Source organism: Lagenorhynchus albirostris, chromosome 17 (genome assembly GCF_949774975.1).
Source record: "Lagenorhynchus albirostris chromosome 17, mLagAlb1.1, whole genome shotgun sequence".
NCBI lineage: Eukaryota > Metazoa > Chordata > Mammalia > Artiodactyla > Delphinidae > Lagenorhynchus > Lagenorhynchus albirostris.
The window spans coordinates 13,746,863-13,760,207 of NC_083111.1; the positions used below are offsets into that span (position 1 = coordinate 13,746,863).

General features: G+C 38.4%; 1 protein-coding gene across 1 annotated transcript in view; it reads left to right on the plus strand.

Moving 5' to 3' along the window:
- The window catches only part of C17H8orf34 (chromosome 17 C8orf34 homolog), a 331,115-nt gene extending 319,648 nt beyond the window's left edge, over positions 1-11,467 (plus strand). The window contains 2 exon segments of the mRNA XM_060128306.1: positions 7,277-7,336; positions 10,533-11,467. Coding sequence (XP_059984289.1) covers positions 7,277-7,336; positions 10,533-10,540 — 68 coding nt within the window. The 3' untranslated portion in view covers positions 10,541-11,467.
- The last annotated feature ends 1,878 nt before the right edge of the window (positions 11,468-13,345 follow it).

Sequence of the window (13,345 nt, forward strand, 5' to 3'; positions counted from 1 at the left end):
GATCCCACATGCCGCGGAGCGGCTGGGCCCATGAGCCATGGCTGCTGAGCCTGCGCGTCTGGAGCCTGTGCTCCGCAACGGGAGAGGCCACAACAGGGAGAGGCCCGTGTACCGCAAAAAAAAAAAAGACTTTGTGGTAAAATAAGTTTTGAGAAATTCTACATATCATTGTATTTGAGAGGCTTTCAATTGTAAGACATACCATTGACATCCCTTTGCAAGAGGAACAAGGCAGCTCTGTAATTTTAAGTGAACAGATCAAGTGTAATCAGCATCCTGGCTTCAAATGGGGGAAAATATTGTTCATTGTTGACTTGAAAAAACACTATAGAGTCTCTTCCAAAATATTTACATAGTAAAGTCACTGGGTAGCCCGACAGCAACAAGATCTGCTTGACCTGTGTTTATCCCAGGTATTTTTTTCATATTTACTTAAGTCCTTTTCACAGAATGCCCATTAATGCCTATTTTCTACAATGCCTATAATTTGCAGAGTGCCTATTAACTGCTGGAAGGACAAGTATTCTGGGATTTTAGGAAGTGCTAAACTAATCTAATCCTCTCAACCTCAACTCTTTCAATTTAGTGAAGAAGAAATTGATGCTCTAAGAGATGGTGGGCTTGCCATGTCACCCAGTTAGTAGCAGAGGCGGGAGTAGAACCGAGAGCTCTTCTTTGGATCCAGCGGTGTTTACCTCCGTTGCCTCATCTTTCACTAACACCTCCCTTCATTTCCCTTTCCAGGGGGTGACGCAGTTTATGCTGTGACTCTTGAGAACCAAAGTGCTTAGAGCAGTAAGTGGGGCCGTGGGATTCTGCTGTCCACCTAGGATTTGGCCAGGCTTTTCACCTTGAAGAAAAACCTTTGTTCTCCTTAACCAAACATCAGGTCATTTCTTTCCAGGCAGTCTCCCAAGATTTGTATGTGCACAGTGCTTGAGGCAGTGGTGTGAGGGTACCACAGCTGATTATTTACCAGTCCCAAGATAAGGACTAACACCCTATCAAGTGAAGTAGAAGAGGTGGGTAGAGGAGCAGCGGACTGTAGATAACAGAAGGACCAAAGTGAGTTAACAGACAATGATGTCAAAGTGTCAGGCTACATTATACGTGGAATTCCCAAGATTTTAATGGTATTAGGTTGTGGCATCAGAAATACAGACTAGAATGAAACATTTTTAGATTATTGCATTTTGTTTTCATAGAGTGAGAAAATATTAATATTATATTAATACTTATATTAATATAAACATAGTGCCAGATACATAGTATATGCTTGGTAAATATTAGTTAATTCTAAGTCTTTACTTTTAGGCTAAGCATATATCATATGAAATGGTTGCTATCTATTTTTTAAAAATTAATGACAATATTAATGTATCTTCTGTCCCACAATGACTTTTGTCTCTCACTTACTGTTAGATTCTATTTACCATTACTGATGTTATTATTGATGAGGTTGTTCTTACTCCTGCACGGAATTTCTTCCTAGCACTTGCTAGGTTCTCACTTCAATTTACTAATGGACTCATTTTTTTTTATTGTGAACACACACTTAATATTCTCAGTGGGAGTCTAATTTCCTCTTTTGAGATGCTGTGATGGAGTGGGAAAAGAACTAGGAGTCAGGAGATGCATTTAAGGTCCTATTTCTTCCCTGTGGTCCCCAGGCTAGTAAATTGCAGAGAAAGGGCTGACACTCAGGTGCATCTATAATTGTTCAATTCTCAGATTTTAACTCTCAGAGATACATTAACTACATGGGAATAAAGGAGAATGCTGTCCTCCAAGGTTCTCTGCCAAATACTTTTTGCCTTTTACTTACTAACCAGGAATGATTTATCTTTTCACTTGTGAAGCTACAACTCGTTTTTCTGTTTTTCTTAATTATTTTATGTCTTTTACATTCAACTTGTTGCTTTTAATATGCCTTGACATTGCAGAAGAGAGAAGGGTTTTATAACCCTAATTTGGGGCAAAAAGAGTGACCACGCCCTTGGGTGGGCTCATGGGTGGTATGACTGTCTTATGCAATGCTCTTACATATTACCCCAGGCTGTAAGAGGTCATCTCATATCTGCTAATTGGGATACCTGCAGCCATGTGATCTTTGATCTCAACCTACCTTATTATTTCATTCTTCTTTTTCTTGCTACTTCAGACTTGTGCTTACTTTTCTCAAACTAAATTTTAAAAAACCAATGAATGAACTATTCCTTCCAGAAGATGCTATATTTCCATTGTCTCCGCTAGGCTGAAAGTTTACTGGCATAATTTCTGAGGAGGTAGTGAAATATTTGTTGTTAGGATCTGGCAAGAAATCCTAGCCTGAAAATAAACACTGTAGCTTAAGAAACTATTTGGGTAGGCATAATAAGGAGGGTATATGAAGATAGACTAGGAGTTCTAAGCACAGAATTTCAAAAATGTGGCATAATAAATCTTTTTCACTGAGAGACTTAGCATATATTCTAATATATATATATATAATTTAATAATAAATTGGGAAATTTGACACATAGCCTAACATAAATAAAACTACAAAGTCTATTTGGGGGATATATTTAGAATTACAGCATTCAGTTTCTCCTTAAAGCCTACTATGAATAATTGACATTTTAAGGCTTATATAGAAACATATGTATCTCTAAAAAAGGAGAGAATGGAAGAGGACTGACATTTATTACATTTTTGTTGTTATGTGCTATGTAGTATCTCCTTTAATTCTTGTGTCAACTTGATGTGTAGGTGGTATTACTGATTTTACAAACTCAGATTTGTTAAAAACCTCTTCCCAAGGATATATAATTAGTTAGTGCAATTTAATTCTAGCTTAATCCAAAGCCATATGTTCTACTCTGAAATGTCATTGCATTTCTAAAAGCTTAAAAAAGGAGGGAGGGGGAGGGAATGTGTGTATATATAGTATCAAGAAAGGAATTATTTCACTGAGCACTGAAAGAATTTGTATCATAAAGAAAACACTATAAAACATGAAAATAAGAAAAAGTGACATATAAAGAAACAAGCAGTAATACATTTGGGTAGGAAATCTGCTTTTAATATAAACTTCAATTTGATTTACTTATCTTTACACTGTGCTCCAAATTATTCTCTATAGGCAAAGTCATCCAGAAAATTAAAGGCGGCATATATGATAAACATAAAAATTAAAATTTTGACAGAATAAAATAAATAACATTTAGTAATTACATTAAGCATGTTTTCAATCCCATAGTATGCTATTAAAAATAGAACAACTGTTCAAAGCATGCTGCCAGATTTCTTCAAAATGACTTGTTTTGAAATGTTGACTAAATATCCCGAAACTGTATATCAACTTTAGTATAATTAAACATTCTTCAGACCAAAAACATAGCTTTTTCTATATTCATAAGCATAAATTATACATGACTCCCCTTCATATTAGTACATAAAGGTTTATCCACTTGTTAACATTTAAAATGATGTTCTGAAAGTTTCTGCTAGTTATATAAGGCTTTATAATTTATAAATTGCTTCCACATATTTAATTCCCAAAAATTAAGCTGTTAGGGAAAATTTAGTCTTACTATTCTTATTGTACACTGTAAGTGTTCAACACATATTTACTTAATAAATATTTATACATTCAGTATTTACTTAATAAATATTTACTAAATGAATTGAACGAATGAATGAATGAATGAATGTAGTTCAAACCGGGTAAGTGACTCGAAGATTACTTGAGCAGCGGCCAAGCCTCAGTCTCCTCTTCTGATTATTCAGAGCCCATAATGTCTCTCAAACACAGACAGATGTGTATAACAAATGATTTATTGGTATACACAGCAAAACACGATACATTCAACGACGTTGAATACGTTCAGTGTGTTGTTCCTCTGTAGTAACGATGGTTCCATCAGAGTTAAAGTGAATATGGTGCATTCACACAGCATTTACGTCAGTCCCTGCACATGCATGTGTGATGCACTGCCTCAGGCATTTGTGTTGCCGTTTTGCACTAATAAACCACTCAGGAAGAAAGAAGAGGGTTCTAATCTGTAAACAAAACTCTTATCTTTATTAAGATCTTGTTTATCTAGACTTTATGGCTACTCTCTCCTTGCTTGTTCTTTCCCCCACCAAAGCTGCTTCATTTCTTACATTCCCACAATTATGGGGAATAATGGGCTACCCCCTGTATGGGCAGTCCTGCTTCACTAAGGCTGGACACCTAAGTCAGTTGCCATACAAGAAGGTTATGCCAAAGTTCAGTTCAGAAACTTGAGATCGGTTACTTCTGTCTCTTATTCCTGTTGTCCTTGGCTACTCTGCCTTGCCCCACTGCCTCTATCAAAATAAAATCTTCTCATGTATTTGTATTCTTAACCGCTGTTGACATATTTCCCAGATCTTTCCACTGTGGCCTATGGAACAGGAATTTGATTTGCAAACTGATCATTCTTCAGTGCTACTCAAAGAACACTCTCCATGCCTTTTTTGCCTTATTTGAAATGGTTCCTAGAAGACATTGCTTCCCTTTTAGCCTTCACCAGGGAAAGCTGCTCTTTTCAGTTGCCACGTGTCAAGCACCATGAGATAACATTAATATTCTACCTGAAATTCTCCTTCTTTTTAGGCTTATGCCATTTGTCCTGTTGTCCTGTGTCTTTCCTTGTCACTATAATCTCATCAGTCCCTGCTGTTTTTTCATGTGGGGTGCTGACATTTGGTTCATTGGTTTCCTCTCTACCACACTCTTAGCATTAGGAAATTTTAACTTTCATCTGGGTTATTTATCCAATGTCCTACCATTAAAATTCCTTGGCCCTCTCAAGTCTAGTGCTCTTCTAAGGAAGTGTAATTATTTTTCTCATCAAATGTGAAGTAGCATCCTACTCTAAGATCTTAGATTACTATAATCTACAATCTACCCAAACCTTCTACCTTTCAGATTCTCTATTTCCCACTAAACTCACACTTCAGTCTTCCTTTGGTACCCAGACACTTCACTACTCCTTTTTCTTCAAGTATGCCAGACCACAGCTGGCTTCATGCTTCAACCTAAAGTCCGTGCTACGTAGAACAGTGATGTTCATCTCTTGGGAACTTGTAAGAAATGCAGTTTCCTTGGCCCCATCCGACATCTACTCAGTCAGAAACTCTAATAGTGGACTCCAGCAATCTGTGCTAATTCTTTTTATTTTTGTTTTTCATAAATTTATTTATTTTTTGCTGTGTCAGGTCTTCCCTGCTGCACACGGGCTTTCTCTAGTTATGGCGAGCAGGCGCTATTCTTTGTTGCGGTGCACGAGCTTCTCATTGTGGTGGCTTCTCTTGTTGCAGAGCACAGGCTCTAGGTGCATGGGCTTCAGTAGTTGTGGCTCATGGGCTCAGTAGTTGCGGCTTACTGGCTTTAGAGCACAGGCTCAGTAGTTGTGGCGCACGGGCTTAGTTACTCCATGGCATGTGGGATCTTCCCGGACCAGGGATCAAACCCGTGTCCCCTGCATAGGCAGGCGGATTCTTAACCACTGTGCCACCAGGGAAGTAACAATTTGTTTTAAAAGCCCTCCAGGTGATTCTGATACACTTAAAATTTAAGGGAACCACTAATATAGAGCATTAATTCAACTGCTTTCTTGCCAGAACCTCTAATATCTTTGGGTGGTAAAGGACATTCAAATGTGAATACATCATTATTTTACTCAAAGCCCCTCTATGTGTAAGATTTCTAAAATGTTACCAAGTTCTCCAACTTTACTCAGCATCTACTTTACATATAAAATCACCACCTTGAATCCAAATGTTTTTGTAGTTCCTATTCATCTAAATTTGAATTTTCTAAAACTGTCAAATACCAAATGCTTAATGATACTTCCAAGGGTGTTTCCCTTTATAACTCTCCTCTGTGGAGGATGCTGAGCGATGCTAACTTGCTCAAGGTCATGTGTATGAGAAGGGGTTGAGCCAGAATTTGAACTCAGGTCAATTGGAGTACAAAACCCATGCTTTTATCTCTTGCTTCTAAATTTGGTGAAACAGACATTGCATTGCCATGCCTCTTCACTCTAGCTGAAGCAGTGTTTACCATTGTAGAATTTTTTAAAGTGAGTTATATAAAAATCTCTTATCAAATAACTTTGATAAAGATCAGGTAAAGAAGGTCTCTTTATTATAAGACTTCTAAGAGCCCTTAATATGCTGGTGTGTATTTTGATCCTCCAATAGGCCGATGGTATATTGCTGTTGATCAAGGAACCGTTTGTTTGTGGATCATCTATATTAACAGCTTGTAGGACTAGTGTTCCAAGATCTGCTTTGGAAAACTTGGGCTTAATCTATTTCCTTTCTCTTCAAGAAATGTGAAGGTTTATCTCCCTCGATGCCCTTATTTCACTTTCTTTGATCTTCTGTTTTATTTCCCCGCTCTTTTTAACTAGAATACTCATGTCCCCTTGTCCTCCTACGCACTGCTCTTCTGCCTCAGGGATGCATTCAGAGGAATTACATTTAGTGTTTAATATTATGCGCCAAGCATTAAAAATATAGGGTAGGGGCTTCCCTGGTGGCGCGGTGGTTGAGAGTCCGCCTGCCGATGCAGGGGACACGGGTTCGTGCCCCGGTCCGGGAAGATCCCACATGCCACGGAGCGGCTGGGCCCGTGAGCCATGGCCGCTGAGCCTGCGCGTCCGGAGCCTGTGCGCCACAACGGGAGAGGCCACAACAGTGAGAGACCCACATACCACAAAAAAAAAAAAAAAATATATATATATATATATATATATATATAGTATACATGTAAATATGCACTACTTCATGCAAATCTCGTAATAATTTTGTGACAATTACGTTAAATTACAAATGTTATAGCATCACAATATGTGACATGTATATATCCAATCCTGAATATTCTGTGTTATGGTAGCAGTCTGTAGAGCATGACTTTCCTGCCAAACCCATGCTGGACGTAAAAATTATGACTGTGATTTAGATGAGATCTTCCTGCAATCCACGTATATATTCATAACACTATCTGGAGGGGCATTTTGCCCTAGTTTTTATTTAAGATGAGAAAAAGTTTAAATTGAAATGACTGAATTATGAAATGAGAACATACACACTATTAAACAGTTAACTGGTGTGTCATTGCAGTCACTATATACTCTGAATGTAGTTTCGATATTAATTTCAGTTAATCCTCATTAGAAATTGGTCAAACCGCAAGGGAATTGCGTTTGATGGACTTTTTTTCCTGGTCCAGCACATGACCTCTTTTCCTTTCATTGTGCAGGTTCTGCTGATCTTCTTCTTTGTGTTCCATGCTCTTCTTGTCCTGCACTCGTCTACTCTGGTATGTTTGCTCAGGGCACTTAATGTCAATGTCAGGTAATGACGGACACCACTTGCAACTACTTGAAGTTCAGATTTTTTTTAAATACATAGTCCTCGTGACCTATAATGAGAAAAGGATTTTCCTCCAGCTGCTCTGCATGATGTTTTCTCTTTGTTTTTGTGATTTTCATGGATCTCAGGCCCCTCACTGAGCCTGTAGTCTTTTGTGCTGAGGAAGTGGGAAGAGGATTTCAATCCCCTTCTTCCTATAGCAGGAAAATTACTTTTAGATACATGTGAGATGAGAACATATACCCCCCTTTGTGCAGACCATGGACTCTAGGACACCATTAAATATATCTTAGAGATACAGCATCTCAAAACAATTCCACATCCGTGGACATGAGGTTACTCTATGGGCTGGATATATAAAGATGAACAATTCTCAGTATCTTCTCTCAAGCATGTTACAGAGGGAAGTAAAGGGTCGAGTGTGCCCTTAGCACTCATAGAATCATAAGATATCAAAATAAGAAAGAATTTGAGAACTATCTACGTCTCTTCCCATCTCACGCTCGTCTCTTCTCTGCAATATCCCCACCAAACAGTTCCCTAGCTTCTGTATGGGCACCTTGAGTAATGCGAGTACACCACCTCCTGTGCTCTGCTCTAGTTGCTCAGTGAGCCAATCATTTTGTATTAAGAAATCACCTAAAGAAATAATGTCCTCAATGCTGTGTAGTTATCAGAATATTATTATGCTCACTGCACATGTTTTATAATAAAACTTGGAAACTGATTTATAATAAAACTTGGAAAATGTAAAAAATGGAAACAACCTAATGGCCAACAAAAGAGGATTGATTTTAAAAAATTACAGCAATCTATATAATGGAATAATGTGCATCTGTTATAAAGAATGAGATATATATTAACTCGATATATACATAGATTTGTACTGATATTAACTGAATCCATCTATCTATATTGATATATACTTTGATGTGGAAACAGTTTTTACAATATTGTTACATAAAAAAGTGAGTCACAAGACAGTATACTAGATACAATTCTTTTTGTTATATATGATGCATAGACACATACACAATCATATACAGATGATTCTTGAACAATGTGGGAGTCAGGGCAACGATTCTCTACATGAAAATCCGCATATAACTTCACAGTCAACCCTCCGTATCTGAGGTTTCACATGTGTGGAGTCAATCAACCGTGGATTGTGTAATGCTGTAGTGTGTATTTATGGGAAAAAATCTACATGTAAGTGGACCTGCGCAGTTCAAACCCATCTTGTTCAAGGGTCAACTGTATTTACATCTGCAGAATACTGTCTGGATGGCTAAAAAAATGTCTTAAAAAGCTATCTGCACCCCCATGTTCATTGCAGCATTATTTACAATAGCCAAGATACAGAAAAACCTAAGTGTCCATCAATGGATGAATAAATAAATAAAATGTGGTACACACACACACACACACACACACACACACACACACACAATGGAATATTATTTAACCATAAAAAATAATGAAATCTTGCCATTTGCAACAATATGGACAGAACTTGAGGGCATTATACCAAGTTAAACTACTCAGACAGAGAAAAACAAATACCATATGATCTCATTTATACATGGAATCTAAACAAAACACCAAGCTCATAGATACAGAGAACTGATTGGTGGTTTCCAGAGGCAGGAGGTGGGCAAAATGGATGAAGGTGGTCAAAAGGTACAAACTTCCAGTTGTAAAATAAATACGTCCTGGGGACGTAATGTACAGCCTGGTGACCAAAAACAAACAAACAAAAAACACGTGAATTTCTGGTGTTGTACAAAATGTTTAAAAGCTACTTTAAAAGAAATTACTCTCCTATTTTGCTCCAAAATCTGAATCCTCATAGCTTCCTTCTTTCTAGTTCTGTTTTTTTTGTATCACAAGCAAAAATTGTATCCCTCTTCTACGTAATAACGGTACCATTGCAGGAGCGCAAAGATCATGTGGTTCTCTTTCTTAGTCCTTCAAATGTTCTTTGCATGACATACAGGCATATTGCCCTTCAGACTAAGAGATCAAAATGAGTAAATCATTCATGTGGTTTATATTAAATAAAGGCCTCCAGTGAGTCAGGAACTATGCCAGAGAAGGACACATCACTGTCACAGGTGACAGAAGCTACTAGATGATGAAGTCACACTATAAATATTACTTACATGCAATAATGATGATTATCATTATATAAGCATTAGGTTGAGATAAGTGCATGCAGCAGGGGGATCCTAGCTTGACTACTGGGCACAGGGCCCTGAGAAAGTGATATTTAAGACCTGAAGGAGTAAGTGAGAGAGAGGAGTTGGCAGGTTTGGCTGTGCTCTCCTCCGCGGCTCCGAAGCTTCCCCCCCCCACCTACCCTCCCGTCTCTGCCAGTGAAGTTTCCTAGTGTGTGGAAACCTTTCCTCCTTCACAGCTCCCTCCCACTGGTGCAGGTCCCTTCCCTATCCCTTTGTCTCTGTTTTTTCTTTTTTCTCTTGCCCTACCCAGGTACGTGGGGAGTTTCTTGCCTTTTGGGAGTTCTGAGGTCTTCTGCCAGCGTTCAGTAGGTGTTCTGTAGGAGTTGTTCCACGTGTAGATGTATTTCTGATGTATTTGTGGGGAGGAAGGTGATCTCCACGTCTTACTCCTCCGCCATCTTGAAGCTCCACATAACGTATTCTTGAAGTGTGGACATATCCCCTTGCCATCCTAGTCATATTTTTCTAGGAAAAAATAAATTCTTTCTAATCAAGCTGTATGGACAAGTAGTTCCACTGCCGAAGTAGGACACATGCAGCCTGACCCACCTTATGCTGCTCTAGTTTTCTCAATTCAGTTTCATAATTCCTTCCAGGACAGTAATTGTGTACATACCTTGCAGGTATTTCTCATTGGCCATATTTGGAGACAAGCCAATCTATTTTAACAGCCCAAGATATTTTTGTGCATTATATATGCAAAAATTCTTTTATACAGATACCAGAAGTTGATATAATGGCAGTAAAATATGGTATATAGAGGTAGTACTCTAAGATCAGTGTCACTGTAAAGGTTCAGATGGAGTATAGGAAAGCATTAAAATCCCAGTCTTTCTTTTGAACATGCTGTGCTATAGATCCATCATTAAGCACATCTTCGTCTGTTTTCTTTCTGCCTTACAGGTCTGTGAAGCAGGCAGGAGAAGTTGCAAGTGGTCCTTAAAGAAATGGCATTATTCAAATCCTTATGTATAGTTCTAATTTTATTTACTACGTGTAATCATTTAGAGAATGGTTATTTTTATAATATCAATAATAAACAAGTACTCTTGTAACCAGGGGTGCCTAAGTGTGTAATCAGAGAACACTAACTCTGGCAAAGCATTCTGGGGAGGTCAGGCTGCCTACTGCCTTTCGACATGGTTAGTGTCCTGGGTTTAGATTACTTTATACCTAGTTATTAAGATTACTATTTGATACTTTAAAAATTGCCTGATTCAAATAACTTTGCTTAAACTTTTTCTGTATTTTAACTTGTCTAGGGTTTTCTACTTCTTATATTTTTATAATATTTTCTCGTTTTTTAGATTAGTAAACATTGTACTTACCCACACGTGCCAAGACAAGCCATTTAGGTCTCTCCAGGAGTTAGCTGTTGGTGTCGTCACCTGCCATATGTGTTTCTGTGCAGCAGCGAGAGGCGTGTTCTCCACCACTGCTGCTTCTTCCTCTGACTATCTTCCCTGTTCTTATCAAAATAAATAATTGATATGTTAATTCAATAAAGCAGATCCTTAAGGAATGAAATGCATGGCCCAAAGCATATGCAATGAAAACTGTTTGACCATTTATCCGATAATTGAACCCAATTAAGGTTATCCATTTTAAATTTGATATATGCTCGCTTTTGGAATGTGTTATGCATTGATGCTAAATGAATGGAACTAAGTAAATTTGTTGAGTATCTTACTGTCTGTTTTATCTTATTTGTCTTAATCTAAGTTTACTTTCTGGACCTTTAAGGCATATGGTTAAATTATAAAACTGCGTGTATAACTGTCAAAGAGACAAACATTAAAGGCCAGAACATGGCTAAAGAATAAACAAAGAAATTCTGATTGTATGAATGAAGTCATAGTCCTAAATCAAGTAATATAATAAATTTTTTTAGTTAACATTTTTGTGTGCATGAGAACTCATGAGACTAATTTTCATCAAAGTTATTGTTTTTTATGGGTAGAAACAAATTAAAGGCTTAGAAAACAGTATATTTTTAAGCAGAAAAGAGAAAAGTCATGAGAATAAGTTTATGAGACCACAACACGCCTGTATTTAAACATCCTTACCACGAAGAATATCTTCAAAAAAGTTCTGAGAATCCAAATATTCTCCCTGTTGGGAATAGTCTTTCTTTAAAACATGTCACCCCCATGCCTTCATCTGAGCATTACTTTCCTCCATCACATCCAACCATCACTTGGTCAGTTTTTGTCCTCCTCTTGTCCACAGACCATTTCTTGGAGACAGTCACCCTACTAACTGCCACATCGACCTCGGGAATCAGATCCACCAGGATGTCAGAGTGTATATTGCTGAAAATGCTACCACTGGACACGAATTAAGGTGGACAGATTTTAATCAGTGATGAACTGTTGCAATAGAGAAGAGAGTTCAGCATGAACTGAACTCAACTTCGATTTGTACAGAGGTGACTGGATGTTTTAAAGGGAGTGAGGGAGTAGGTATGAGGGATTGCCACTACTTGAGCCAGGTCCAGGGAATGGAAATTTGTAAAAAGCAGGAAGGGGGGGTTGATCCATGTGAAAGTCCTCTGGGTTTGCTAACTGGCACTTATGGAAGTTTGACTTCTATCCTCCCTCAGAGACTGGACAACAGGGGCTCTATCTTCAAGTGTCAGCTGGAACAAACAGTAAATTCTTTTGACAACCTTGTGCTTTCCCAGATAGGAATTTAGGAGGTCATTCTCTGGATGCTGCCTTGACTTAGAAACTAGGTTTGTGTTTGTTCAAGTCTTTTAATGTGGGGGTAGGATGAGGTGGATAAAATCAGTTGTACTGAGAGTCTGCAGTTTTTATCGGCCAAGGTTGAGGCCTGGTCAAGAAGAGTGCTCGATAAAAGAGAACGAAATAATGCCATTTGCAGCAACATGGATGCAACTAGAGATTATCATACTAAGTGATAAGCACCATGTGATACTAAGACAAGCACCATATGACATCACTTATATGTGGAATCTAAAATATGACACAAATGAACCCATCTATGAAACAAACAGAATCACTGACATGGAGAACAGACTGGTGGTTGCCAAGGGGGAGGGATTTGGGGGAGGGATGGAGTGGGAGGCTGGGGTGAGCAGATGTGAGCTTTTATATATGGAATGGATAAACAACAAGGTCCTACTGTCTAGCACAGGGAACCCTATACAATATCCTATGATAAACCATCATGGGAAAGAATATAAAAAAAGAATATATGTATAACTGAATCATTTTGCCGTACAGCAGTAGTTAACACAACATTGTAAATCAACTATTCTTCAATTTAAAAAATTAGAAAAATAAAGAAGAGGTCTCAGGGGAGCCAGGCTAGATACATGCTCACTTTCAGAAGGAGAGACTCTTCATCGATGTCAACCGGCAGGTCTCTCTCTCACGCGCGCGCACACACACACACACCCCCCACAATCTTTGCCCTCTTTGTTTTGTTTTTCTGCCCTCTCTTCTTTGTCAACTCCAATAACCATTTTCAGAGCCAAGGGCCAGTAAACAGCTGGAGCCCAGCACAGGAAATTTCTCCAGGTTGCTTTCCTATCTCCTCTTTCAAATGTCACACATGAAATCTGAATCTCTTGGCACTCATCCTGGCTCCCGTTACTCATTTTGTCTCTTTTGTGTTTCTTTTTTTTTGTTTGTTTTGCGGTACGCAGGCCTCTCACTGTTGTGGCCTCTCCAGTTGCGGAGCACAGGCTCCGG